Source organism: Neopsephotus bourkii, unplaced genomic scaffold, assembly GCF_033783945.1.
Source record: "Neopsephotus bourkii isolate Nb327-2 ecotype Australia unplaced genomic scaffold, CSIRO-AGI_Nbou_v1 NB_846, whole genome shotgun sequence".
Lineage (NCBI taxonomy): Eukaryota > Metazoa > Chordata > Aves > Psittaciformes > Psittacidae > Neopsephotus > Neopsephotus bourkii.
The window spans coordinates 1,215,565-1,243,519 of NW_026901342.1; the positions used below are offsets into that span (position 1 = coordinate 1,215,565).

The 27,955-nt window shown below is 37.2% G+C and overlaps 1 protein-coding gene across 12 annotated transcripts in view; it reads right to left on the reverse strand.

Annotated features, from left to right (window-relative positions):
* PTPRM (protein tyrosine phosphatase receptor type M) overlaps positions 1-27,955 on the reverse strand; it is a 464,510-nt gene that overhangs the window by 197,686 nt on the left and 238,869 nt on the right. For all 12 annotated transcript variants that reach the window (XM_061356322.1, XM_061356320.1, XM_061356317.1 and 9 more), the window contains 4 exons: positions 22,910-23,218; positions 20,341-20,450; positions 15,726-15,927; positions 11,116-11,218 (listed from right to left, as the gene is read on the reverse strand). In XM_061356322.1, coding sequence (XP_061212306.1) covers positions 11,116-11,218; positions 15,726-15,927; positions 20,341-20,450; positions 22,910-23,218 — 724 coding nt within the window. The remainder of the gene's footprint in view (positions 1-11,115; positions 11,219-15,725; positions 15,928-20,340; positions 20,451-22,909; positions 23,219-27,955) is intronic.

The window sequence follows — 27,955 nt, forward strand, 5'->3', positions numbered from 1 at the left end:
CTTGGCAGCATGACATTGTACAGCTCTTCCCACAGGAAATCTGGCTGTAGAGAAAAGATTCTGCACAGTTCAGGATTAGCACAACTGTTAAATACAGATGAGATTTTGGTCTTGTGCTTCTACTACCTTACGAGACTAATCTTGAAAACAGCTTCAGCTGTAGATGTGAGAATACAGTTAATTCATTCGCCCTCATCTGATTTCCCCATGGCAATTTCTCCCTAAATTTAACATTTTTATAATGCCTTAGACATCTATGCTACTGCTCTCTGAGACTGTTTCAGGCTGACGCATTTATAGTGCTCCTGACTAAGAGTTGCTGCTTTCAGCTGCTGAGCCCAGTAAGTGGCTCTAATGTTTCTTTATGTCATTTAATGTAATCCAGTTGAGCAGATTACCTTTTACTTAGCAATGCTTTAGAGTCATGATTCTTGTTGTAAATGCCAGTGATTTCCTTTCCTACTTAAATGAACAGTGTAGCAGAAAGAAAGTTTTCATGTTAACGTTCAGTAAAATTAATACTCTTTCAGCATTCGGTACAGCAAAAGACAGTGTTGCCCTCAGAGCACATCTATAGCTTTCCTTCCCCTTTCCATGTAGCATTCCTCTTTATTCTGTGGTCTCCTTTAGTAACACTTAACACCAAATAAAGTATTCACTTGTTTGCTTGCAATTCATGATCAAAATACTTTCGTACACACAGAATATGTCAGTCAAGTATTATTTATACTGAGTCAGGGATTCCCCCAAATTACTTTGTCTTGGAAACCACAGTCCTCCTGCCACACATTTATATGTTGTTAACAGAATCTTTTTTAATGCATCTATTTAGTGTTTGCTGGTGAATAAAGGGCTCATACAAACTTACTCATAAAACACAATACTGGAAGAAAAGCAGGGCTTTGGCACTGGAAATAAAAATCCTAAGGTCAACAGCAGTATGAAAATGCACAATTGCCAAAAGATCTATGGAAAAGGCAATTAAAATGGTACAGCTTACTTCTGTGTTGTAACTGATGCAAAAAAGCTCTGCTGACTTTTGGCTCCTTGATGAACACAGTCCTAGTTCGTGTCAGCTTCTTGACAAAAGCTTATGCTTTTTGTGGGGTGTCATATACATAAAACTGAAACCGGACTTTTGGCACCACAGTGCCATGTGTTTAACTCACACAATACCACAACCTCATCATCACTTCTATAAATTTAATCTAGCACCACCTTCCTGACATTTACATCTGTACCTGTGCTTCAATTCACCACTGGGAAGAGGCTATATATTTGAGATGTTCATGCACATGCTTTCTGAACTGGAATTGTTCTTTTGTCTCTCTGAAGTTCTTTCGCCTCAGCTGATCTATTTTTAGAAAACAACCATGTCTTCTCTTGGCCTTAACTGGCTAGCTGAAACAGGTCCAGTTCTCCTGGTCCCTCCACACGTAACACAGGCTTGCCAATTCCCTGATCATTTATGCTGTAATGCTCTGCTGCTGTGCTTCTGGTAAATCAATATTTCTTGGTAGATCAGATTTAGGCACAGGAGTTCATATGAGGTCCTGCCAGTGTCTTGTACAATGGCTTTTATAGCTTGTCACCTTTGCTGGAAACTCCACGTGCTGTGTAAAGTCTATTTGACTATTTCACAGCCATGCCATGTTTTGATGATTCAGTCATACCACAAGTCATCAATACACACTTTCTTCTCTGTTATATCCAGATATGAGGCTGTATCTTACAACATGCATCCCTGTTACTAGTTCATAAAAAGCAAACTTTGCATCTCATCCTATTTGTAGGAGGTTAATCCTGAAGACTATTTTTTGTGCAGCATTCCAATCCAGTGCTGCAGGCAGGATCTACTTTTGCTGACAAATGGATTATAATGTGTTGTATTTATGTTTGATATCTATAAACAAAACATTCAGAATGTTATCAGGTCACCTCTCAGTTGATAATTCAGTACTTCACAATACAGCACACTGAACATTTACTTACATAATGGCGCTGGTTTAGAGCTCTTGTGAGCCTCTTCAAAATACATAGTTAATTTAAACACTTATCAAAGAAAAGCAACTGAATCTCAAGAACAACAAAAAAAATTCAAGTGTATGACACAGCTAAAGCATAGAAAGACTGCAACATTACCAAGGTTCAGAACTAACAGAACCCAAGCAGCTACATTTTCCAGTATGACCTGCAAGACTGACTTTTGAGGGCTTATTTAGCCAAATGGGTGAACAATCACTAAATGCGACTCCATTCTTTGCAGTGGCAACATCTCACACTGGCAACCAGCACTTGAGAACAAAAATATCAATGAGATTCTAACCTCCATGAAAACAAAAGAACTGTAGTGAGATGATAAGCCAGAGTGGAAAATCTAATTTCACACTGACATTAAGGATATAAGAAGTGCACATGCATAATATACAGTAAGATCAACAGTGAAAGCTCCCAAAGACAGTAATGGGTTGTATGTGCCTGGCAATTCCTAACAGTTTTACAGGAATTCAGAATGGGTCACTCAACACTGTGGCTTCTAACTAACATACAGCTACTGTGATACACATTGTCAGAAAATTACTTTAAAACGTTTCCAGAAAGTACATGCCCATGTAATTCTGTACAAGAGCCATTCAGGGAAAAGTAGCTGACTCACATACTCCCCCTTCAATCCTCCCACAGCACACAGTAAAATGAAAACAAATCTCTGGCATACTTCAGTAAAAACAGGGCAACAGTATCTCTTTCTTACCTTTTCAAGGAGTGCTCTGGTTGTTCTGTGTTTGAACTCAGGTATGTATAAACCAAATACACTTTTAAAATCACGCAATGCAGTAATTACCAGCAATTTTCACTACTTTTTCATTATGGTCCCTAAGTTAACACCCTTCTCTCTCCTTCTCTTAAGGCAACTACCCAGAAATACACTTGAGTATTTCTGTCCCCTACACACTCTGTGGGAGATATAAACACATCTCTTTACAACTACAGAGGCTACTTCTGAGATGAAGGTGGTACTGTACCTCTCATACTGTCTCTACAGGGTGATCAATGTGCCCATAACTGAGGAACTACCTAAATACAGCCAGAAGTGGATGCTTACATTTAAAGACCTGAAACTCACTTTATTTGGGGATTTACTGTGTAGGTCTACACCTGCTTAGGATAAATGGCTGAGTTGTCTTAAGAGAGATGTGACAGTCATGCCAGCTTTTTCCACAATAACCTAACAACTTAAGCATGTTATCAGAAACAGAAGGCCAGGGTTCAATACCGTTTTCAACCCAAGAGTCTTTCACCAAACTGCTCCCACCCCACAGCCATCTGAGCAGTGTTACTGTGGTCTCCGGCTGAGGCTGGACTAGCATGCAGACAGAAATACAAGAATCACAGGAGAGCATTTATGAAGGAAACCGTCTAATCAAATGGATTACGCTCTTTGTCCATTATTTCCCTTTTAATTCGATGACCACCTAACATATAACACATTTAAGGTCCCATGAGAAAGGAGCAAGAACTTCAGGTCTCTTTCTTGCCCAGGAGAAGCTTCAGAAACTTTGTGCTCCTAGTTAGAGGTTTCTACTGGTTTACTGAGATACTCAAGTGATAGTTCAGAATGGGCTGGTGGTTCAAACTTGCTAACACTGGGCTGCCTTAAACGCATCTAAGCTATATGTCTAACAGGAGAGTTAACACAGAAATGCAACATTGTCCTCCCTGTTAAATGGTTTGAAAGGTTCTCAGCAGAGCTTTGACATCAGCGAACTACCAGATCCCCAAAATTTCTAGACTTGATCAGGGCCCATTCTCAACTGGCAATCTAGAAGTGATCCTTGGGCCTGTGAGCTCTGCAGTATGTACATGGACTGTTTTTAGCCAGTTGGCCTCATCACCAGAGTACAGGGCATACAAAATTCACTGGTATATACGCACACCTGAAGTCTGAACTCAAGTAGGCTAAGCTGAGCACTAAGTAGCCATTCCATGGAAAAGGATCATGAAGAAATGACACACTTATGTTCCTTGCATACTGAGAGTCTGAACTGTTCATTTCAGTAAGTAGATTTAAGAAAAACATGTTTTATCAATTCTGACTGAAGTTGGTGGTCCAGAGCCAGCAAAACAGGGTATGAGTTCCAAGAGTTTATGATTCACCAGTTGAATTGCTGATGGATCCAGTGGTCCAAAGGATGCTAGCAGAGAATTAGCCCAGCTGAACTGGACTATCACACTGCTAGCATGAGAGGTGAGCAACTCAGAGATGGCTATCATTAGGAATTATGCAACGGTATGGTCTCCACTGCATACTACTTAAGACCAGCATGTGGAAGGAAAGTAAAAAAACCACAACCAAATATGCCAAATCAAATAAAAAAGCAGAGCCTCATAATAGTGCAGCGAATGCTTCAGTTGTTAATTATAACCATAACCCATGAGAAATTATTGGTGAGATACGAAACTGCAAAATAATCTCTTCAGAGATATGGAATAATTATTCTCTTTTTTATTCTGGAATCACTATAGCTTGCTTTATTTATAATAGATTCATTTTTATTAGTCATATTGCTAAATGACAGATAGCATTACATGCTAGGCTCTCAGTGACACGAATAATTACATAAAGAAATCAAGAATTGATGCTCCTTTTACCAAGGGATTATGTGAGAAATCACAGTAAAAGAACCATAGAAATTTCTGAATAAGCCAGCAGAATATGTGAAGCTGCACCAGGCATGCCCAGACAACATATATCATGAATTCTAACTCAAGTCCCAGTAACAATCCAAGGACAAGTTCTACTGCATAACAAAAAAGAATTACAGCATTTTTACAGCATAAGCAATTACTGTACTGTTCCCTCAATGAAACTGAAATTGACCCTTCTGCTGTAAATAATTACACTTGTTGCTATAAAGAAGGACAATTATGGGTATTAATAAAACCCCATCCCTTCTGTATCACAGACATCCTCAAACAAGTTTACTGGCTGCCTTACAGGTTATAAAACTATGATTTGAAAATACAATTTGCAGGCAAGAGCTGACCCTACAGCATACAACTCAAACCTTTATGTTTACAGACCCTTAAACAATAGAAAGGATGCTTGTGGCAAGCAAATTGAAGAATGGACAGTAAGTTCCCTTCATGCTTTTTAGACCTGGTGGTCTCACACTATTTCTAAAGGCTATATTTTGAACATGGATTTCAGAATACCACTGAGCTAGCAATGCTACATGAACATGTACAATAACATTATTTCAACATAACCATTCCTTTATCATAAACCCACAAAATACCTAGACTGTTTTATCAGTGAGCTCTTGAAAGGCCAAAGTTAATTTTTCATTTTATTGGGAAGCTTTCTAAGCTCCTCGTTAATGTTCAGAGAAATATCAATATTTCTCTCCCCATCTGCATCTGCATGAGGTTTTCTTTTTTTCTCATTACCCAATTATCATGTAATGTTACTGGGAATAGAAGGAAAATAACATGCTAGCACATTACATAATGTGCCAGGTAGGAACTGTGAGAGGACAGAGCTAAAAATACAGATGTTGCAATGCTTTTATTTGCATGTGCTGTTGCCATGTTTTTTCCCCTCCATAGAACGCTAACAAATCTCTTATTGTGCAAATCAGCATTCTCTCATTTCAAAACTCATTTTTTCACTTATCCTGAGCTTATAATCATACTTAAGATGTCTGCCTCTATAATTCATGCATGGGAATTAATGCTACACTCTATGCAACATATAAACTCAAGATGGAGATACCAGTACCTCTTCTCTGAGAAGTGGATTACAACATTAAGGCCCAGCCCTTTGACTGTCATGTACTTGCAACGTCAATAAAAATGCCCCTTTGGTCTCTTCAAGGTTATAGAAAATATCCTGAATTTTTTGTATACAGAATGCTTGAAGCCCTGATGATTTTTGAGTGTCAGTGATACCTGGTTTCTAGATACCAGGTTTCTAAACAGCCTAGCTAGCTTGCTAGCTATTGGTTGGATTTCTTGATTGCCAGCAAAACAATTTAATCTGCTGATCTGCCAACCAGGTGAGCGTTTTTGTGAAGACAGCAGGTTTCAAGAATAAAGGCAGGTAATGACTTCTCTGGAAGGCTATCTGTAGGACTGGAGGGTCCTGCAAAAGCTCTCGGGCTTCAGATGACCTCATCTCCATTTACGTGGAAATGTCCAAACAGTACTGCATGCCCTAACTAGGAGTAAAGTCCTGTTCTCAGACTATGAGAAAGAGAGCAGTCACAGTGACAAAACAGTCACTGAAAGCTGATCCTTATGGTACCTGTCATGCTGAAGGAAAGAGATGAGGCCCTTAGACATGACCCCCTACCTCACAATGTGTATGGCAGGGCTGGGAAGGCAACTGTGACCTCTGCTTAGTGTGGAGTGTGTGGTGGTTCAAGTAGGGAACTGTTTCATCACATACGAGTCTTTGCATCTCAAGGGTGACTGCCTCAGTCTAATTTACTCCTTCCTACTACTAGACAGTGTGCAGGAATTGGGTGTTCTCTGTCATTCATTTAAGAATCATTATACTATGAATGTTGTTGAAACACCTAAGCCATCCACAGAATTAAGCACTGGACTTGAGCTGACAAGGGTTTCCTTACACCATGCATCTTCCTTTAAATCATGCCATTCCTATCCTAGGGACCATGTGCAGATGGCCTTAATTCCACCTATGACAACGAACCCACAATTTACAAGGTGCCTCTAAAGGTGTGCATTAGGCCAATAAGAAATGTAAATCTCACTGGAATTCAAACAGTCTGAACAGACCATGAAGTGTTTATCTGATGAAGTAGTAGAAAGGAGTGCTTATCACTTTAGAGAACATGCAGTTTGAAATTTCTATGGTAGTTTTCAGCTGCACTTCAAAATACTTAATAACTTCTATGGCCTTTTGAGCTGAAATATAGTATACATTACTTCTTCAGAAGAGAAGTAAGAGAAGAGAGATTAAAAGTATGATTCAAAACTAAGCATTTCAAGTAAATAGATGTTTGCTTTATTTTCCCAGTAGAGTTATTCTTATTTATGTATGTTGAAGATGTTAGGCACATTGATAATAAAGGGCATGCATTGAAAGTACACAGACTGTCGTCACTCTAGCATACTCTCAGCTTTCAACTCACATAATTTGAAGTTTATTTGTTTCCTTCTGTATATTTTCTTTAAGGTACTTTTATAGTACTTGGCAATTGCTGCAGTTCTCTCTCTTGTCTGGACTTTGCAGCCCCAGGTGCTGTGGGACAGATACCACATACTCTGCACAGGAGGCACTATGGCATCCTTAATGTCAAGTATTATATCCCCAGGGCCTTGCTAGCTGACACACTTGGGCCTTCTATTCTCTCACTTCAGACTGGAACAGAAGAGTACCAAGTGTCTATAAGAGCAGAAAGGGTATTTGAACGAGCCATTAACTGATTAGAAGGGGCAAATCCAGCTGAGCCAAAGTCAGTAATGTAAGAGAGACCAGGGGGCAAAGTAGAGCCTGGATGGTCTTGCCTTCTTTCTTATTCTTGCTCCTTTCCCCTGTCTGCTGCGCCCAGAGTGCCTGACATGTCCAGGTCGTTCTGGTGTTATCTGGGCAAAAAGTCTTTGTCATGTTTACTACTAAGGTTTTTTGAGGATGTGGCACAGAACAGCAGGAAGAGGGTGGTGTGGCAACAGTATTTTGCTGATTACGTGAGATAAAGGAAGTGGAAACACAACCTTTATTATGGCAAGACTAACTGGAAATCTATGTGACAGAGAAAACTCGCTTCTCCCTGATGAAGCTAAATGCTTGGAGGAAAACTTCCAGAGAAGGTCACAAGAACCTCTTATGGAATGTGGCAAACAATTTGAAGCTCTTTCTAACATACATAAATATATAAATAACATCAAATACATGCAGTCAGCGAGCACCACAGTTTTAATTTCTGTGTATGAGCCAGGTCTTTGCAACAAGTTAGTGTTCCTTAGCTTAAGTATAAGGACCTGACCATTCTATGAACCTGCAGACAATTTGGCCTCAGGGTCTTTCAAACTTTAGCCTAACTTGCCCTGAAGAAGTAAAAGATACAAATGATACTGCCTTGGAAAAGTGAGTTCCTCAACAGATACTGAAGAACCCTGATAGAAAAAAGACTTGCATTTCCATGCTTTTAATGAAAATTCTTAACAACTTTACTGTAAAATACACATCTTTGAAAAGAAGACAGAATATCCACAATAAAATCATAGAATCATAGAATCATAGAATAGTTAGGGTTGGAAAGGACCTTAGATCACCAAGTTCCAACCCCCCTGCCATAGGCAGGGACACCTCACACTAAACCATGTCACCCAAGGCTCTGTCCAACCTGGCCTTGAACACCACCAGGGATGGAGCATTCACAACTTCCCTGGCCAACCCATTCCAGTGCCACACCACCCTCACAGTAAAGAACTTCTTCCTTATATCCAATCTAAACTTCCCCTGCTTAAGTTTTAACCTGTTACCCCTTGTCCTATCACTACAGTTCCTAATGAAAAGTCCCCTCCCAGGATCATTATAGCCCCCCTTCAGATACAAGAAGACATGTATTATGCAATTCTACAAAGCCATCATTTTAGATGTAAAAAAACCCCACCTTGCAAATGACAATAATTCTGAAAATCAAAATAGCTTAGCCAGCTGTTAGAGAAGCACATACACTCATCATTACTGAATGCATTACTGTTTTAAACATACATAATTCCAAAATAATCTCCTTGAAATAAATATAACAGTCATAAAACATGATGGAAATTGAAGACAGAGCAAGCAGTATTTTTTGTATTAAAACTCTGACAAAATACATTTTAATCTTGTCCAGTCTTATGAATTCTAAAACAACCTGGAATGCCATTTGGCCGTCATGATTAATGTGTACTTTATCATTGTAAACAGGGCTTCCTGAACATTCTATGAAGTCTGCTTTTTGAATCAACATCTGAACAATCAGCATTGCCCGTTCTCTCCTTTAATGTTGTAGTGGTTGCGTGCAGATTCTAAATAAGTTGTAAGATACCAGGATGTTTCATACTAGATAGAGAAGAAGAATTTAATCACAGAAAAAAGTCTGGAATTCTGAATGACCTCAGGTATTGCCTTTGTTGACTTGAACAGCAGAATTTGTGTTCTCCTTATCCATCTCAGGAATTTAAAGTTTTATGTGACATGGCTGATGTGTTGATCAATAAAACAACAACAATCATTTACACTGCAAGTTTAGTGCAGTTTCAAAAATCTGCATTAACCAAGCTGGTAGTTGTAGCAGAATCAATAGACAAGGCATCTTGCTTAGTGGTGTGCATAAATGAAGTATGACTAAACTTTTAACACCCAATGAATACAGATTAAGATGATAAAATCCATATGCAGAATGTGTTCTACAAGCTGTGCAATGACCGTGCGCTTGAGAATGTAATGCACAATAAAATGCTGTAGGTACTAAGAAATTCTTTAATTTTCACACTGCTTCACTCAGTATTTACATTGTAAGTTTACAGTCAGCATTCATTTTAAGACCCGTTGCAAAGGACCTTGGTAAATTTGCCACTCTGCGTTCATTTGTCAGTGCTACAGATTAGTGTTATATTAAATCTTCCCTCCTATTTTCCTAACCGCTCAGCCCCTCATTTAGCATACTTTAATCTTATAACTAGCTCCTTTCTACTGTCAGAAGTTTCTGATGTGTCACTACTGCTGTAAAAGTCAATCATCTTTAGTTCAGGATGCAGATAAAAGGAATGATTTCTTTTAATATTATTATTATTAATGGTCTAATATGTTTGTGTTTAAACAACTTCAACTGGCATTATTTTAACCCAGATGCTTGAATTTAGAATGACCACATTATAGCTTTGTAAAATAAAGTAAGACAAATATCGTATCATTCTGTTTCTAATCTAGCTTGCTAAATCAGTTTCATTAAACCTGCTTTAAATGCTTTCTGTTTTCTTTTTCTCAGCTGGTACAGAGTTCCCAAAAGTCTCACATGTTCTTTTAAAAAAGTTTGCTTAATGACCAACAGAATGGCATTTCCTACATGCCTAAACCTACATATATATAATACATAAGGCAGCAATAAATATGTTGCATACTAAAAAAAGACCAAACCACTAATTACATGGAACATTGGATATTCTGAAGAAACCCAAAACACATTTATTTTCATTCACGCATATACGCATTTAGCAGATCTATATTTCCCAAAGAGAAATTACCAAAGACCTTAGCATCACAATGAAAAAAATTGACAATCATGCACTACAGGTGGAAACTTCCTCCAGCAATAAAAAAATTCACCATTTTCAATGATACATGGTTAGCCAAAGGGAAACATCCTAAACCTCTGAAAAATCTGTATTTCTCTTACCTGTATTTTCATTTATTCACAGTACTGAGCTCATTACTGCTTCGCATTCAAAATAATCTAATCATTCCTTTGTTTTCTTCAGCTAAAAGTAGGCATCTTTTATTCCAATAAATGAAGGACTTACACAGTAGCATGTTTCTTGGCAGTGAAATAAACCTCTGCAAATTGGAAATTCATTAACAGGTACTATATAACACTAAAGAACATGAGCTACTGGTTCTCCAGGTTGATTTTTTTTTTTGTCCCTATTTCTGCTCTCATGGTCAATTAAATGTAAATCCTTTCTGAATGTTACAGCACATATTGTTTAAATGGGCTAACTTACTAGGAGTTTATCTTAAATCTGTGAAGTAAACAAGAAGACTGATTATTAAAGACAGTAGCTCAGCATAAAATATGTGATATGCCCTTGAACTTATAACACTGCAGTAAGCAATTACCTTAAAGAAGCCACCCACACAACAGAACTATGGCTTTGTTCCTTATCTTCAAAGAACAAGCCACTTGCATCTGGATCAAATCCTTTAAACAATACACAAACACTCAACATCAAAGCACTTCATTTTCTTCAGTTATTTAATTTAATTAGAGCTAATAAAGACATGAATTTAGACACTGATTGCTATGTAGAAAATCCCCAAAAAACATGTTCAAGAAATTAATCAATTTGGTTTTAATTTTATGAAGATTTTCCCCCCAGTACCTGACAGGAGCGCCTCTACTCTGTGCAGGTTTCAGCAAGACTGTCACAGTGCTGTCAGTTTGATTCAAAGGTGTTTCAAGTTCATATGGTGGCATAGAGGGTGCTAGAATAAGAAAAGAGGCAGAAATAATAATTATTCCTGTATTTCTTCTTTCAAGAGCTGTATCTTTATTTGAATAGGTAATTTTAAAGACTTCTTCAAATATGAAGAATTTCTGTGTATGACATATTATATCATACACAGAAATTAGACATATATTATATGTCTAAGATGCTTTCCATTTACAACACAAGTGTGAGACCACTGTTAAGTAACTTCAGGGAGGTGTGGGGTGGGAGAAGAAAAAGAAAAAACAAACAAATTTTGTCTGGCTGCAAATTTCAAGACAGGAAACAGACACCAGTGGGAGTAAGTTTGCAGAAAGTATTGAGAATTCCATGACTTGGAAACAGAAAACTTATCTCAAGAAGAGCATCTGCGAATGCGCATGCTGAAGTGACTGTAGTTTTTGAAAGTGAGCCCAGCTTTCTCAGTATGTCAGTTGTATTTGGATGCACTCTCAGAATTTGTCATCCCTGGAATTTTAACCAGGGCTGTAACTGTCCTGGGCCCATTATCCACCACAGACATAATTTACAATAATGAATCAGGATTATTACCATGAGAGAGTATCTTCATTTGAAGCCATACTCAATGGCACTTTTGCAAACTATGTCCTTGTTAAGGAACTACAGTTGGGATAAAACCAAACGATGCCTCAGTTATTGTCTTTTACTGTTGCTACTTTTTTCAGTGCTATCATCTAGTCACATTTTATCATTATATTGGATGGAAGGCTGCTTGCTTAATTGGTTGTTTAGCAGCCTGTTGTATCCTTAGACTCCAGTTGTTAATGATGATACACAATTAGCAGATTAAAAGACTACAGAAGCAAAAAGCTGTCATCACAATGATCTTTTCTGACCACAAGAATAACGCTGGGTAGTGAACCTCCCTAACCTAATTCATGCTGAAAAAGAAAACACATTTAGCAGGGGACAAGATCCTTTTTTTCCAGCAGGTTCTTTGTATGGTTAATTATACTTCATGATGAATATGGAGACTTATTTGGCATCTCTGTTTAGCTTAAACTTCCAGCCACTGGACATTTTGTGTACCATGTTGAAGAAGTTACTCATAATATGCTCCATATACATATAGCAACCTGTGGGCCCCTCTAGCAAATTAAATAGCTTCAACAACATGAGTCTTTCTTTCAAGTGTATTTTCCAGTCTTTTTCACCTTCCCAGTAGCAGCTGCATCTACTTGAAAGACATATGAACTCTCTCCATTATTCATATTGCCTTACATATCCAAGTAAAGATTGCATTAACACTTTCATCCACAAGTCGTCAGTCTGCTGTGAAAACATTAATACTTTCATTGCTTTTCACTGATATTCACCAGTCTTGAAATGCTTTCTGATTGAAAAAATAGTGTTCAAAAACCTCCTTGTAAGGTGAGGTTTTATTCTGTTTACAATCCTGGATGTAAGGTACAAACATTTAAACTAATAATTTTAAGTAAATTGGGTACCCACTTTGAGAAGTCTAAAGGCATATTACAGTACTTTAATGGTTCAGACACAATTTTCACGTATTTTAGTTTTGCAGTTTTGAGTATGCAGAATTTGTTCACAAAGTGCCTTATTTTCAAGTTGGCCATCCTGAAGAAAACAAGGGAAGCACAGAGTAAGTGCATCTCCAAAAAGCTGTATGGACTTTCAATGCTTTTGGAACACTGCAATTGTCATTTCTTGCCCTTGGTCTCCTGCCCACATTTTAACAAATCTTGTAATCTTCCTAACTTATGTGTCGTAGGTCCCTATGTGCACCTCTCCACTACAACTGTCTTCCTGACCAGAGTGTGAGTTGTGGTTCTCCAACTCCTACCTTCTAGTCCTGGCTACGTATTCTCTTCACCATAGATACTTGGATATTATCTACTCTTCCATTTTTCTCCTGCCTAGGTTAGGAGTATTTCTCCTCCACACTGCTCACATGTAAAGAAGAAGAATATCAATAAGCAGAGAAAACAGGAGATATTTTTCCTGTTCACAGTTTTTGCAACTGCATGCGTCTTCGGAAGCAGAAAGCTCAGATGCGCTAAAAGGTAATGCCCTTAGAGATTCTCTGTGTTCGGCCACACTCAGTTGATGAACACACAAGCAAGGCTCTCAAAGCTCAGAGAACTTAAACCTATTCAGTAAGTATGGTATCTATGGTAATATTTGCTGTTCAATTCTGTTAACTTCCCATCATTTATGTGCAAACTGTAAAAATTACAAATTGCCCAAATCTGGACAGATTTTCAGACTGATGGTCCAGGTTAATGTCTCTCTTCTTGCTAAATATTTAAATCCCAGTTTGGCAACACTTCAGTAATGTATCAGTCAGCAGAATTTTTCACAATGTCAGCCACGTTCCTCAGATGGATGAAATTCTTCTTAGTATGAAAGGCAGCATACAAAATTTTAGCCTACACAGCTGACTTTTCATAAAGTTATATGAAACAGAAAACAGTCTTCTAACAGAGTGCCCATCATTTCTGATAGCATGAACTGCTACCAGCTCTGCTTTTGATAATACATATTTACATACAGATCACTTCATGCATCAGTGCCAATCACACTACTGTAGAATGAAACATATCAACTATTTACAGTACAGAACAGTACTCAAACACTTAAGACAGGAAATTTGAGTATCTTATTCAAATGAAAATGCAGTCTAGAGTTAAAAATGCAATGACTCAATCCAGAAATTGGTGAGAATGCACTGTTGCCGCCACATCTGCTCTAAAAATCAAAAACCTTTCATTCATAAATGTTCAGCGGTTCTGTTTCATATATCTCCAAAGTGGAGAGCACTGGCCAGCCACATCAAGAACCTCGAAGCTTTACAGGAAGACAAAGATCACAGGCCAATAGCAATGCAGAGGATACCATATTCAACAGCTAAAATTTCAGTTGTGATTTTTCAACAAGACTAAAAAATATATGCATTCTGCTTCTATTTTAAATTCCCCAGGAGATTAAAGCTTGCCCATGGCTTCAACTACCTATGGACAAGTTGTCATAAGCATTCCTTGTTAGTGCAGTAACTAACACAATGTAATGATAGAGTGGGGTGCAGACAAGATAGCTAGCAAAGCCTCATCACATGGTAGCCTGGAGGTTATTCTCATTCCCAAACATGCCTGAAATGCTTGTTCACACCCCTGAGTTTTAGCTGGGGACATATCAAATTTAGAAAAGAAAAAAAAAATTAAGATCCAGCACTATTCGCGGATGTCTGAATTCTCATTCATTCTCAAAAGTCTTCTTCCTTCCTCATTCTAATAAGGGCTGATTCTGCTATCTTAAGTCCTATTGAGTCTTGGTGTGCCAGAAACTGATTTCTGACAGAGAAAGATTTTGCTCAGTATAGGAAATGGGATGAAAAATGAATCCAATCCTTATTGATCACTGTTAATTATATTAAGACTTCCTACAAAGAATTATTTTGTAACTTGAAAATTATCAACTAACTTCTGTATTGGCAATAATTTCCACCATGCATTAACTGCCCTTTCCTGTAATAACAAAAAAGAAATTGGTCTATCTGTCTCTGATTGACACTTGTTACTTGTTTTCATTGCAGTGAGGACAGAAAATGAGTGATGAGGACAATATACAGAATGAGAACAAACGAGAAACAAGATGTTGTACCCAATTGCATTCTTTTATCTTTGCTGAAAAGCACAGTTGACCACAAATAGATAAGGTGATTTTCTATAAATATTACTAAGGGGCCATAGTTCAACTGTCAGTTTAATTCCCAAGAAGATTGCAGAGAAGTGAAGAGTAAAGGGATTCCAACTGTAACTTTGCAGAACATTTTGTCATCAATTACATAAGCGTTTTAGAGGATGCAATTGTACTGCATCCCATCAGCTAGAGAAATGAAGTGTTTCTTTGCCTCTGGGAGGGCTTTAAAACATTGTTCATGGATTTGCAGAAGTGACAAAGGCATGCTGCTGCTATTTGAAAACCACTAGTCCTGATGTTCTTGTCTAATACAGTTTCATATCCACTTAAGTCCACATGCCTGCTAGGAACATACTCAGGCTGGCAGCTACACTTTCTAAGCGAGTGGTAGACATACAGTACTTTTGCTCTACTCTCAATTGTTCATGGCTCATTGAAGAGATTTTCCAGCACCGTTACTGTACTAATTTAGAACCATGTCAAGGCTGACTAAGCTCTGAATGAAACCTTCATCCTCATGTCCAAAAAACCCTATGCTAAATGTTGCAACAGCAGCTGGCACTGACTGCAGGCACATAATTCATAGGGTTTCCTGGGTCATAAGTTACAGTTGTGAAGAGGAATTTCAAAGTACTAGCTGGTATTTAAGCACCTGGAAGTTTTTCAAATATGTTAATATATGTCACTTTGACATCCTCAGGGATGAACATGTATTTTACTTCTTCAGTTTGATGCTTGTTAAAACCTAAGGAAGAAGTAAACAACAAAAGAATTATGCATTATATTATCATAGCAAATTATAATATTCTTTAATCAAGTACCTGATATTTTAGTGGTGAACTGATTTGTAATTGGAGGTCCAAAGCCTTTAGCTGTGCTGGCTCTAATGGTGAAAGAGTAGGTAGTGCCAGGATACAGTCCAAAAAAGAGATAGTGTGTTTCATTTCCTAGCTTTGAGACTCGTCCACTTTGATTGGATAAATCTATTTCTGGGTCAAAGGAACTGACTGCTTTGTAGGTGATCTGCAAAAGAATAAGAAAGTTATAAACTGCCTTGAACAGATGGACAGAGATTGCATCTTTATCCAGTAAACCCTCTGGATGTATGCGCTGTCAGACATTTTATGATAAGCTATCTTACTCTCTTGTACTCTTCAAATTCCAAATCCCATGAAGGGATACAGAAACTCAGCTGTAACTGGTATGAGTTATTACTTTTATAGATACAGAGACTTAGAGGCAGCTGGATTACAACTCTAAAGGATGGGCTAAGGCTTACATTAATTCTTTCAAGATGCTGGCTTTAACAGTGTCATTTTTTAAATTCATCTTCCTGTTGATTTCGATCAATAACAACAGGAAAACCAAAACAACCAGGTAAACAGATAAGCAAATAACAGAAGGTATAGCATCCAGTTCCAGCTGACTTCATTATAATTACACTTTGCTCTGAATAAGATTATCCATAAAAGATGATACGGGCAGCTTAAGGCAAATTTTTCAGGAAGTGGGTAAAGCTTCTATTTTAGTCTGAAGCTTAGCTATCATAATTGCTAATTTGGACTTTTTCAGGTTATTACATTGTACCTAGGTCAGATACTCATTGGAGAAAAACAGAGATAAAATGTTAAGTAATATATGCATAGCGTATATTGTATCCTCAGCTCCTTCTTCGATTCAAACAGTATTTTCATTTTTCATTAGAAATGTTAATATAAGTTCACAGTAAAACTTGATCCAGATTTCTTCTATTAATTACTAATTTCTACGGTCTGTAATGAGAATTTAAAAGTAAGAAATCCATTAAAAAAGTAAAAATGATTCATCCCTCCTTTCTAAAGTTTCATTTTTATGCAAATAATTCCAAACACTCTTATTATACAAAGTGATAACTGACACTCCTTTAGCTATATTTATTCCATACCATTATACTTAATAAGACAATACATAGAAACATCTAAGTGTTGGCATTACACACCTTAAACACTTGCAATTTCCTAGAACCCCTGACTTAATGAAAATTGATTTTTATATGACTCATCTAACATAACACCAATAAAGTGCGGAAAATTGGTAATAAAAACTTTGATACCACCTAGATAAACCCCGACATTATTTCAGTAGATACAGGCAGATCCTCTACAACTCCTCATCCATAAACTGCATTGGAAGTGCCCTAAAAACAGCTCAACTCACTCTCCTACTTATGACAGAAGAATATTACATTACCAAATACCTGAACTTTTATCAGTAAAGAAATAAAGGTTACATATTGCCCAAAATAATCTCCCTTTCTGATGGTAACTGTGGTTATGTCTGCTTGTGGGAGAGTGGGTCAGAACTTTTTTTGGAGATTTTAAAAGACAGGTTGAACAACTGCATTACAATTACATTGTATACACAGTTGATCCTGTTTTGATGCAGATATGTGAACTAAATGATGGCTTGCTGCTCCCTTTAAATTCTGTTTTTTACATTTCTGTGATTCATAACTGGATTTTCCAAAATCTAAGTTCTATACAAAACAATGCCAGGATATTGGAGACTCCACGGTCTATGTTAGATTTTTACAATTTTTTTGCAGCATTTAGTTATTAGATAGCTAAGAGCTGATGGTCCAGAATGATGAATGAAAAAAAAGGTGCATGAGGGTCATTTTCTTACTAGATCCTGACTATTATTATCCAATTTAGACAGAACCTTGCCCAAAGGACTAATCCCTTTATTCCTCCAACTGTAGATCTGTACTGGTGATAGGGAAGCAAAATAGTATAATTTGTCATTATGTCATTTCTTCACCTAAAGGCTTTTTTCTTTAAATATTGGTAAAATAATTGGATTTGCATTTGTAATTTCACAATAGCAATGAATACTTTAATACTTGATACTTCAACACACTTCTAATATATGTGATACTCACATGTATTAAAAGACTGTCTCCTTCAGGCACTAAAAGCAAATGCCTGGCCCCAGGAAACAGGGTAAGTTATGGGATTTTTAACAACATGTAAAGTTAGGTACTCAGAGTAAGAAATGCTAGATACAGAGGTGAGACTGAGCTCCCTCACTGGCTGAAAGGATGCAGACTCAGGACTGCACATTAAGTTCATGTGTCTGCTGAGATCAAGACCCTGGGACCTCTTGCTGAAAGAAGGTGCCTACTGCTGTAGTTTTAAGGCCACCCCTATAAAAAACAGCTACCAGCTAAAGAGCTTGCCCTGGAAAGAGCAACTTTGCTCCTAGATCTGACTCAGGCTTACATACTTGCAGTTTTGCCTCACCCAAGCTATGCCTCTTCAACTCCAGACTTAAGTATTCAGCACCTTCACAATTGCTTTCCTCCTGGCACTACAATTCCTTTTACCCATGTCTGTTTACAGCTCAGTGGCAGGTGACAGGTAAATGGAAGGACCATTTGCCCCTCACTGCTGCCTCAGTCACTCCCCTGCAAGCATGTTATAATGAACTGGGGAATCCCTCAATCTGAAATGTCCTCTACCCTGACCTTCTCCTTACTAGGTTAGTGCTCATCTGACAGACCATCTGAAAGGTGAATGCCAAGGGCACCATAGTTTTCATAAACATACCAAAGACAGCATATGTTTGTGTGAGAGCAACTTTAATGGCTGTGCTTTTTATTATCAGAATATTTGATGTACACACAGCCAGGGCTTAGATGCCTCTTTTTCTAAGCCTTGGCTTGCAACAAGCTGTAGGCAGGAGTTAGACACTTCACTTCTTAAGCTTGGGTTGTTTGGAGCTGTGCTGGATCCACTACCTCGACAGCAAAATGATCAGCCAGAGAGGTGCCTACTGAGACATCCTGAATAGTTTAAATCAACCTATAAACCACAGGTACATAAATTTCATCTAACTTGTCTGGATCTTACCCTGTGACCTGCTCCAGTTAGATAAAATATGCCCGAAGTATACTTTTATATTTCCCCTCAAGTATACATTTCAAATAGATGAAACGTCCCCATAATTCACTGTGTATATTTGCTTGCCTCTGGGTAGTTTAGCAGTCATATTTATAAAACCTTTGTGATACATTTTAAGCTTATAAGCAAACACCAGAGCAGAAAAAGTATTGACAAATAAACCTTCAGCAACTAGGTGTCTGTACACATTTAGCCACCTGACTGGACTGAGTCGGCATCTTTAAAACAAGGGACAGTTTGGTTGTATCAGTCTGTTGGTATCTTTTACTTTAATTAAATCAAGTTCATGACTTAACTGTTTGCCTTGCTCCTTCAGACTCTGATTTGAGGTGCATTAGATAAACAGTATAAGGAGATACTGCATTTACCTTTCAATATTCTGTTCACTGTTGGAATACTAGTTTCTTTTGACTTGCACAGCCCTGACTACCTTAGAAAGTCTGGCCATGTTATTCTATTCCATCTATGAACATATCTGCACATCTCCCATTACAGATGATGGAGTTCTGTATGTTTATACATTACAGAATGAACTGCATGTATACAGTGCATATACTCCTCAGCAACATAATTAGACGTGCATGCGTGTTTGTAAGTAGAAAGATGGTTCACCATGGTGTGTGTCTATGTACATAAAGCCTAACATCAGTAAGAACATTAACATATTAACTAAAACATTCTGATCCCTGAAGACAGGCAACTGTTGAACTAGCTGGAAAGTAGTTAGTTTTATTAAAAAATCAATTCATACTTTTTCATAACATTTTATCCTCTTACAATAGAGTAGTTTTCAAAACAGTATCAATAGGTTACCATTCAATTCAACTTTTCTTTTACACAGTATCTCATTTAGGTGGGTTTTTTTTTAAACAAAGCATTTCAATACCAATTTTGTAGTAAGGTCAGGTAAGAAGCTTAACAGTGATTACTGTCTGACAGCTTAATCTGTGCAGTCTTTTGTCAATTTTTCTAAAAGGTATTCAGGCAAAGGTTCTACACGAGGAAAAGCAGTGATTTTTAGACATCTAACAACATACAATTTTGGTTAATTTGCATTTAAAAAATGTTAGGGGATTTATTTTTTTTTTAATTATGCCTGCTTGTTTCTGTTACAATAGGCTCCCTGTACTGAGTCTTATCTAAATGTGATGTTGACTGTCTCCACTGTGTAATGCCTCCTATCTTTTGAAAAAATCACTAAGATCTCTCTTTCAATCTTTATAATATTTGATCCACGTTACTAGGTAGAATGCTGTATCACACGGTTCTAAAAATATCAGGTTTCTTAGAGCTGATAACCCAGGGACAGTTTGCTTCCTGCATAATTCACTCCTACATTACGTATGTGACTTTATTACTTTGTAACCGGTAGTATCTTCAAAAAGAAGATTAATTTTGCATACACTGTAAAAAAATAAGAATATTTCTTACAAATTATGCATTTTGAAAATCAAAACTATACATAAAAATTTAAACACGGCAAAATGCTAGGTACCTCATACAGAGTAATTACACCATATGTTTGCGCTGGCTCTCTCCACTGCAGAAAAATCTTCTCTTCAAAGGTGCTCCCTTGAATGGATTCAAGTGGCACAGCGCTGGGGACTAATAGATAAAAAGAGGAAAAAATGATCTTTTGAGAAAAAATTCAGAAGGAGACACTCTGATTAATACTTGGGCTATTGAGGCATAAAACCCGTCCCACTATTAATTCCCCAAGACTGAAGCAAAGGCCAGGGCAGTTCAGGAGATGAATGATTAACAAAACTGTGCCATAAAGGAAACGTGTCACTTTCAGTGTAAGAAGGAATTAGTGAGCATAACACTTATCCCATAAACACTACTAATGAAAGAAAAGGACAAGCCAGCATTTTATAAGGAATTAGGCAATATCTTGAATATAAATTCCTGCAAGTAAAATCTACTTGAGGTACCTACTTCTCAATAGTGTTACTGTCCCACAGTGAAAAACATAGTAAACATATATGAAAATGGACAAGTATTTAAGTAACAACGCATAGCTTCAACACACTGAACTAGAATGGTTAGCTTGGAAAGCCACATGTTCACTGCCATTAGACCTGAAGACCTACAACAGGGTGAATGTAAAGAAATTGTGAAGCAGCCAAACCAAATAGCTAACATTATTCATTTTTCTTAAAAGTCTCTTAATTTATGTGAATGTGCTCTGAAGAGTCAGGGATGTCAAGACCACTGTCAGAGATCTATTTCTGTTTACTGTTTGTTCTGCAGCAAATTTCCTTATCCCTCAGCCAATCTCAAAGCAGTTTTCAGAGAAGAATACGTGTAAACAGCACATGGACATGTATTTGCAATTTTATTTTTGGAACACCTGCAATGGAATGAGTAAAGAAAATCCTGAAAAATGCACACAGGACTGCTGTGAGGCAACAGGCGTTGATGGGTTAGCACTTTTCCACAAACTATATGCGAATTACAGTAGAACATGCTCTGAGCAAAAGGTTGGACTAAATGAGCTCTGGAGGTCCCCTGCAATCTACATGATTGTGTGATTTGAAAAATTATGGTGGTTATTTGGGTCAGTATACTCTGTGGTGTTACATCCAGATTTATGTACCTTACTGGAGGTGTACAGTATACTAAAAAGTTGTAATTTTTGTCCAAGGTATTCTCTCAACTACTGATGCTGTTTTTTAATAGGTCTTGGAATAATCTAGAGGGCAAGGAATAAGAACACATTATGTGAAATTCTACAGAAAATACATGAACAGCCCAGATAACAATAAGGTCTTTAGCTTTGACATCCTACAGTTGAACTGAATAAAATTTAGAGGATGACAGCAGAATTAATTCTAATTAAGCAATGTTTTGTTAGCTATGCTTTGTCAAATCTTTTGCAATAGCAACTATACATTCCTAAATTGTTTAATTTATTCCCTCATATATTTTGATTAGAAATTGGTAGCACACAAAACCAAGACAGCAGATGGTAAATGATTTAATAGGTTTAAATGACAGACTCCAAGTATTTGTTATAAGAGGAACTCATCATTGTTGATTTTTTTTATAGAAATTTTTCCAACATGTTTGCCGTAAATCTATCGCTGATCTGGAAGAAAATACAAAGCCATTCCTGTTCAGATCGCAGACGATAACACTGGGAGGAGGACAGATTTGTTATAGAAAGCAATGCGAGTCATTTGATAAGGTTCCTTTGAACAATATGCATTTTTAAATAGTTAAAAGCAAGGTCAAAAGACTCAGGTGCACTTGTAGAGTGCATGAAGGGGCTATATCTCAGTACAAAACGCTCTGGGAAGGTGAAACTGATTCTTGACACATGACCAATTCAACAAGGTACATTTTGGTATCATAGCTAACAGAGTTCCAGTAAAATCTCTGCAAGTATAGTCACAATATCACAATAATATCACAGAGGACTTAGAAGGACAGCATAACCTTTCCATGTAATATTACTAGAACATTACAGAGCCACATTAGCCAGTTCTGTTGTCATGCTTTTTTGAATACAGATGTTCATAAATTACATTATTAAAAATTTTAAAAAATGATATCTGAAAACCCTCAGGTTAGTGAAAACACTGAAAAGGAAGGGAATATATATAGTTTGATGTCAGTATATGGAATATACTGATATTGTCTGAATAATCAACTAACAGTGTCCAGTAGTTGGAAAGCCAAAGCTAAAGGAAAAAATTAAACCACAAATCAAGAACAAATATTTAAATCTGAGCACATCATTCTATAGGAAAGCTTACACGAAGATACTGTGGACAATCACCTGAAATTTCTTCAAAATGATACTGGAACTTTTAATAGGCAGAACATAGCCAAGCATAAGTTATTAGTTTAATGAATAAATTATTAAATGACGTGTGATGTTTTAGGTTATCTAAAAACTCATTTTAACACTTCCAGTGGAGCCTTTAATAGTTTAAAATTGGTGAATTTGGTGGGAAATTTGTCACAGATTTGAGTGAAAGTAGAACATGCATTTATACAGAAGTACATTAACTATAAGACAGTATGCATGTATAAGTATTTGTAAATATAAAACTCACCATCTTCATCAGTTTGTACTACAAGTTCCTGGCTTTCTTTTCGTCCTTCAGGATTCATTAGTACTAATTTTATGCTGACATTTGTATATGGTGATAAATTAGTAATCGTGTGCTGGGGATGTGAACTTTCTGTATCCCAGCTTACTTCTTCTCTCACTTGCTCTTGTCCTCCAGCCTGGTAACGGTAATGGACTGTGAGGTTGTATCGATGGCAACGTGTGACATTATATCCAAATGGTTCCCAGCAAATGGTGATTTGTCTAGATTTGATCTCCACAACCTCTAGTTTTCGTGGCCCACGCATTGGATCTGCAAAATTACCAACATAATTCTAGTATAATTATTTATTCGTGTTATAGTAGTAAGTAACAAGAGTAGCAAGTTGTACGTTCCATTAATATGACGCATAAGCAGAAACAGGAATTCACTGCTTTATCTCTAATAGCGCAAATGACAATGAAATGAAAGCATAGATCTGAAAAATCAGGGAAAAACCCCCAGACAAAATGTGAGAAAGGGACAGAAAAGTCTCTGATTTAAAACGAAGAGCAAACAAAGTACCAGAAAGTTTTTATGCTTTAACACAAAGTGCATGATACAGTTTAAATGATGCTTATTATTTCACCTATCTGCTGCCTGCAAAAACTAAATGCATCCAATATTTTTTTTACAAATTAATTTGCGTTAACACTTTTAGAGCAAAAACCCTAACAAAGCCAGTATCTAACAAGAAAAGTTAAGGGAAAACTTGCAAATACATGGTGATTTTCTCCCAGGACTGTTTATACAAAGAAAAAGTGTTAAGTGGTTCTGAAGCTATTTCTTATCTGTTTTTAAGTTAAACTGAATGCAATTACTCAATCTCTATCTGGCCAGGACATTAAGTTAATATTTCAATCCCTTTAAAATAGTCCATAGGGTTCTTTTCCTATAAACATTACCTGGTAATAGCATTGCTGTGTCGTGTCCCGTCCCATCTGCCCCCCCCCCCCCATCTAAAATAAACAGTACAAATACCTCAGTTTGTCATAGTTGTCTAGCAAAGAATAGAAAGAAACAGACAAGGCACATCAGCTGATACCCTAGTGCACCCGTACTTTCCTGGTGATCTCTCAGTTGATAACCAGCCATAGATCACATCTAAGAGAACCATACCCAAAAACACGGCTACTTATACACAAGAACCAAAGACTGTCATTTACGTAGTTAAGTTTTCATCATAGAATCACAGAATCAGCTAGGTTGTAAAAGACCTTTAAGATCATTCACATCCAGCCTTTACCCTTGGACCGCCAAGTACACCAATAAGCCATGCCACCAAGGACCTTCTCTACATTCAGTCCTACTGGTCCCAGCGACTGAGACAGAAAAGTGAACCCAAACTTCCACCATATTACAACGAAACCCCCTCCCCCCGCAAACGTTTTCAAAATGTTGTCATTAATAAAACTATTATACATATTTAGCAATAATCTGGGTTTTTTTTCATATTGGAGCCCTCAACAAGATTAAAGACAATGTCTGGTTTTATCCACTGCTTCACTAGTTAAATACTTAGAAGAGTTTTAATGAGCTAGAAGCCTCTTACACGTAAACAAATTAATATGCATCTTCCCTCTTTTATGTTTATTAATCAACGTGTCTTCACTAGGAATGTTCTAAACAATTTACACAGGATTTCATCTTCTTACTTTTTAATAAAATCCCTGCATGCTTGAAATATTTGTTCAAAGATGTTATTCATCTTAACTCCTTGAAGAAAAGGTGTTAAGAAATTGCTTGTTCTCTCTAACATCTACAAAGCACGGTATTTTTTTCCCCTTTCAAATTCTCCAGATTCTTTTTTCTTTCTCTTTTTTTTTTTTTGTTGGGTTTGTTTTGTTTTTTTTTACCCAACAGTGTTGATCACCAACATAGAATATTTGACAATCAGTGACAAAATGGCAAAATACAACAAATTCAACAAGAGATCTAATCCTGGTCTCCTTTCTAGTGACTGACTGGTAAAAATATACTCACCAAGGATAAACCACAATAGAGCCATTTACCTGCTTCCCCACACAGATACCCTAGCTAAGAATCCTGGTGTCTGGGACATTTTCTACTGCTATGACAATTAAGATTAATGAGAGCAAAGCTCAAAGATAAGTAAGTCCTAGAAGTTTCATGTCTTTAAGCATTTACTTCTGCATAATTCAGACATAAATGTAATGAAAAAATAGTTTTCTTCTATTTTTTCTTCTTTTTGTTTCATAATAAGCATTTCTTCATGTAGGCGGGACTGTGAATAGCAAAGGATATTTGGTGGGTATTGTGTAACTGCACTGCTACCTGAATGGGCTTAACAGGACTAGAAAATCAACAAAATTGGGGTGACCCTGATATACAACAAAGCTCCTAGCTGTAAGAATATGGAACAGACTGCTTAGCTCCATAGTAGGCACATCAGAAAATTCACATGGGAGCTGAGAAATCATTTTAGTAGAGATATAAAACTAATTCATAGCATTTTGAAACTGAAATTGAGTGTTTCCAAGCTGTAAAAAAAAAAAAAAAAAAAAACAAAAAAACCCAAACCAAAAAACCTATCCAAGATTTCTGCCCAGGAGGAAAATATTCTTATGTCATGTTACCTTAATAAAAAGTATGAGTTAGCCCTCTAGTTAAATCCTGAAGTCATTGCTATGAGAATGGCAGATACATTTTCACTTCTAACAAAACAGACCAAGGTAAAAAGAAATTCGACTGTAAAGATGAGGAAATACAATTTTTTTTGATATTCACAGGATAAAGCTCATCAGATAAGGCAAATACCCTGGTTGCTTTGGTTCCTCTCTTACTTCTGTAATCTGTAGTATCAGGCAGGTCATACCTGTTTTTCTTACCATTCATTAAGAGATTATGGAACTGATAGGGCCCTAATGACCCCTTCATGGGTCAACGTGTCAACAACTCAGTGACAGCATGTAGTGGAAAGAAAGGAAGAGTTAGAATATAAAAACCCTCTGGGACACAGCACAGGAAGTCAGTACGGCAACATCTTGTATGAAGCACCAAGTGGTATAACTGCTGGTTTTGGGGGATGTCCACTGAGAAAGTGAGGTTGAATATTCTAAAGAGGTTTGTCCATGAAAAAGCATTTGAAGATACATGCCTGTACAATGAATTTACTCACTTTGTGTCCTCAACGTAACTTCTAAATTCTCAAAATGAACATGGTTAGTGGAAAAGATGATGCTTTATTATTTCTTTCCTCAAATAAACCCATTTCCTGATGTACTACTACTTTATTCCATTTATTTATTTTTCTTTCCAATACCACGCTTCTTTGATTTATCAGACGTGACTTCATTACAGATCTGAGGATATCAGTCCTTGTCTGCTCTATATATTTGAGTTTTTAGTCAAATACAATTTTTGGTTAAGAGCAGTTAATACAATAAGCAGGAAAGAGATGAAGGGGAACATTTCTACTTTTAACAAGAAATAAAAGCTAATGTAACAATGGAATTTTTGATTAAAACCCCACATGGCTCAAAACAGCCATGAAAGAGCAGTTATTGCAACAAAAGATAGAAAAGTTAAGTTTCCATTTGATCAAGTTAGCACTGAACGTCTCTGGAGGTATCATTTTATACCCCAGAGGAAATATTTAATGTGACATGCTTCTGAGAGCATAGTAGATCACTTCCAATACCTGGAAAGTATATGTTCCTAATTATGAAGGATGCAGGATACTTGGGGAAAGAAAAATGTTAAGCAACACAAAATGAATGACAGCTAACGACTGTTTTAAAAGGGGAAGCTGAGTTAATTACCACAGCATACTGACTTAATTTATCTGATTTTATTTTCTACCAGATCTTTTTATCACTTTCCCATAGTGAGTTTCCAAATTTAAGTGAAAAAATAAGCATTCGATAGAAATGCTGCTGTTGTGCTCAAGGGACTTGCCCTACCTATTCATGTGGTACTTGAAGATTGTCATTCTAGCAACGGGCTGCTGTTGCTACCTTGCATCAAGTAAGGTAGGGAATAGCTACATAGACAATTGTAATTTCACAGTGTAAATCACAGCTGAAATGACATTTTTAAGTACAGAAAATTAGTAAGGAGAGTAATGTGCCACACCATTTGTTATGCAACATATATACCTCATGCCACAACAGCTATTTGCTGAACCTTTGTTTCTTCCTCTCTTGGGAAAGGCCCACCTTGCAGAGAGGTTATGCAGCCACACAACTCACTTGGGAGTTCTCTAGATGAACTGAGCCTCTGTCATTCCTCAGTATCCCAGCTATTTTCTTATGCCTCACTGGTAAAATCATGAGGCAAATGGGGGGAATAAGGCCTAACAATTTATGAGACAAGGTTTTCCTCCAAAGGAGTGTACTGCTTGTCATGCCTGAAGCTTAGCCAGATAGCTCTTACTAATTCCCCTGCTGGCACCTGCAGCATTTTTCATACTGCTCTCCTTCTGCCAGTTTCAGCAGGGTGTCCAGGAGTGAATTTTACAGTTGCAGCTCTGACCTGAGGGACCAGCAAGCCCGGTTCTAGCCCCTGGCACTTTAGCATCCCATTTAATTGGTGATCTTGGCTCCTTCTCTGCTCCACTCTGTTTTCCTGAGAATATGGAGCAGAGGCTGATAGACAGGATCAATTTCCATTGCAGCTGCAATTCACAGCTCATTTCTCTGGAACTACACACTTTACCTCTTGCCACAAGTACAATGCTTTTTCAGAAAGTCAATTTCAGAATCACAGAGACATTTAGGTGTATTTTTAGGATCCTGTCATTGATCATCAAAACTTGGGTTTAGAATGAAAACTCAGTCTGAGAAGTTTTGTCTTTTCACTACAGACTGCACAGACCTACTGAAATAAGAGATGAAGAAAAGAATGGTGGTGTGGTGATTTTCTGACACTCCATGCTACTCTGGTAGCTGCAGACATCTGGTGTGTGTCAGATACTATGCAAAGGCATCTGAATAGGAATGAAGAATTTACTTCTTGTCTAGGCAAACTATTAGTGTAGTTAACTCTGTA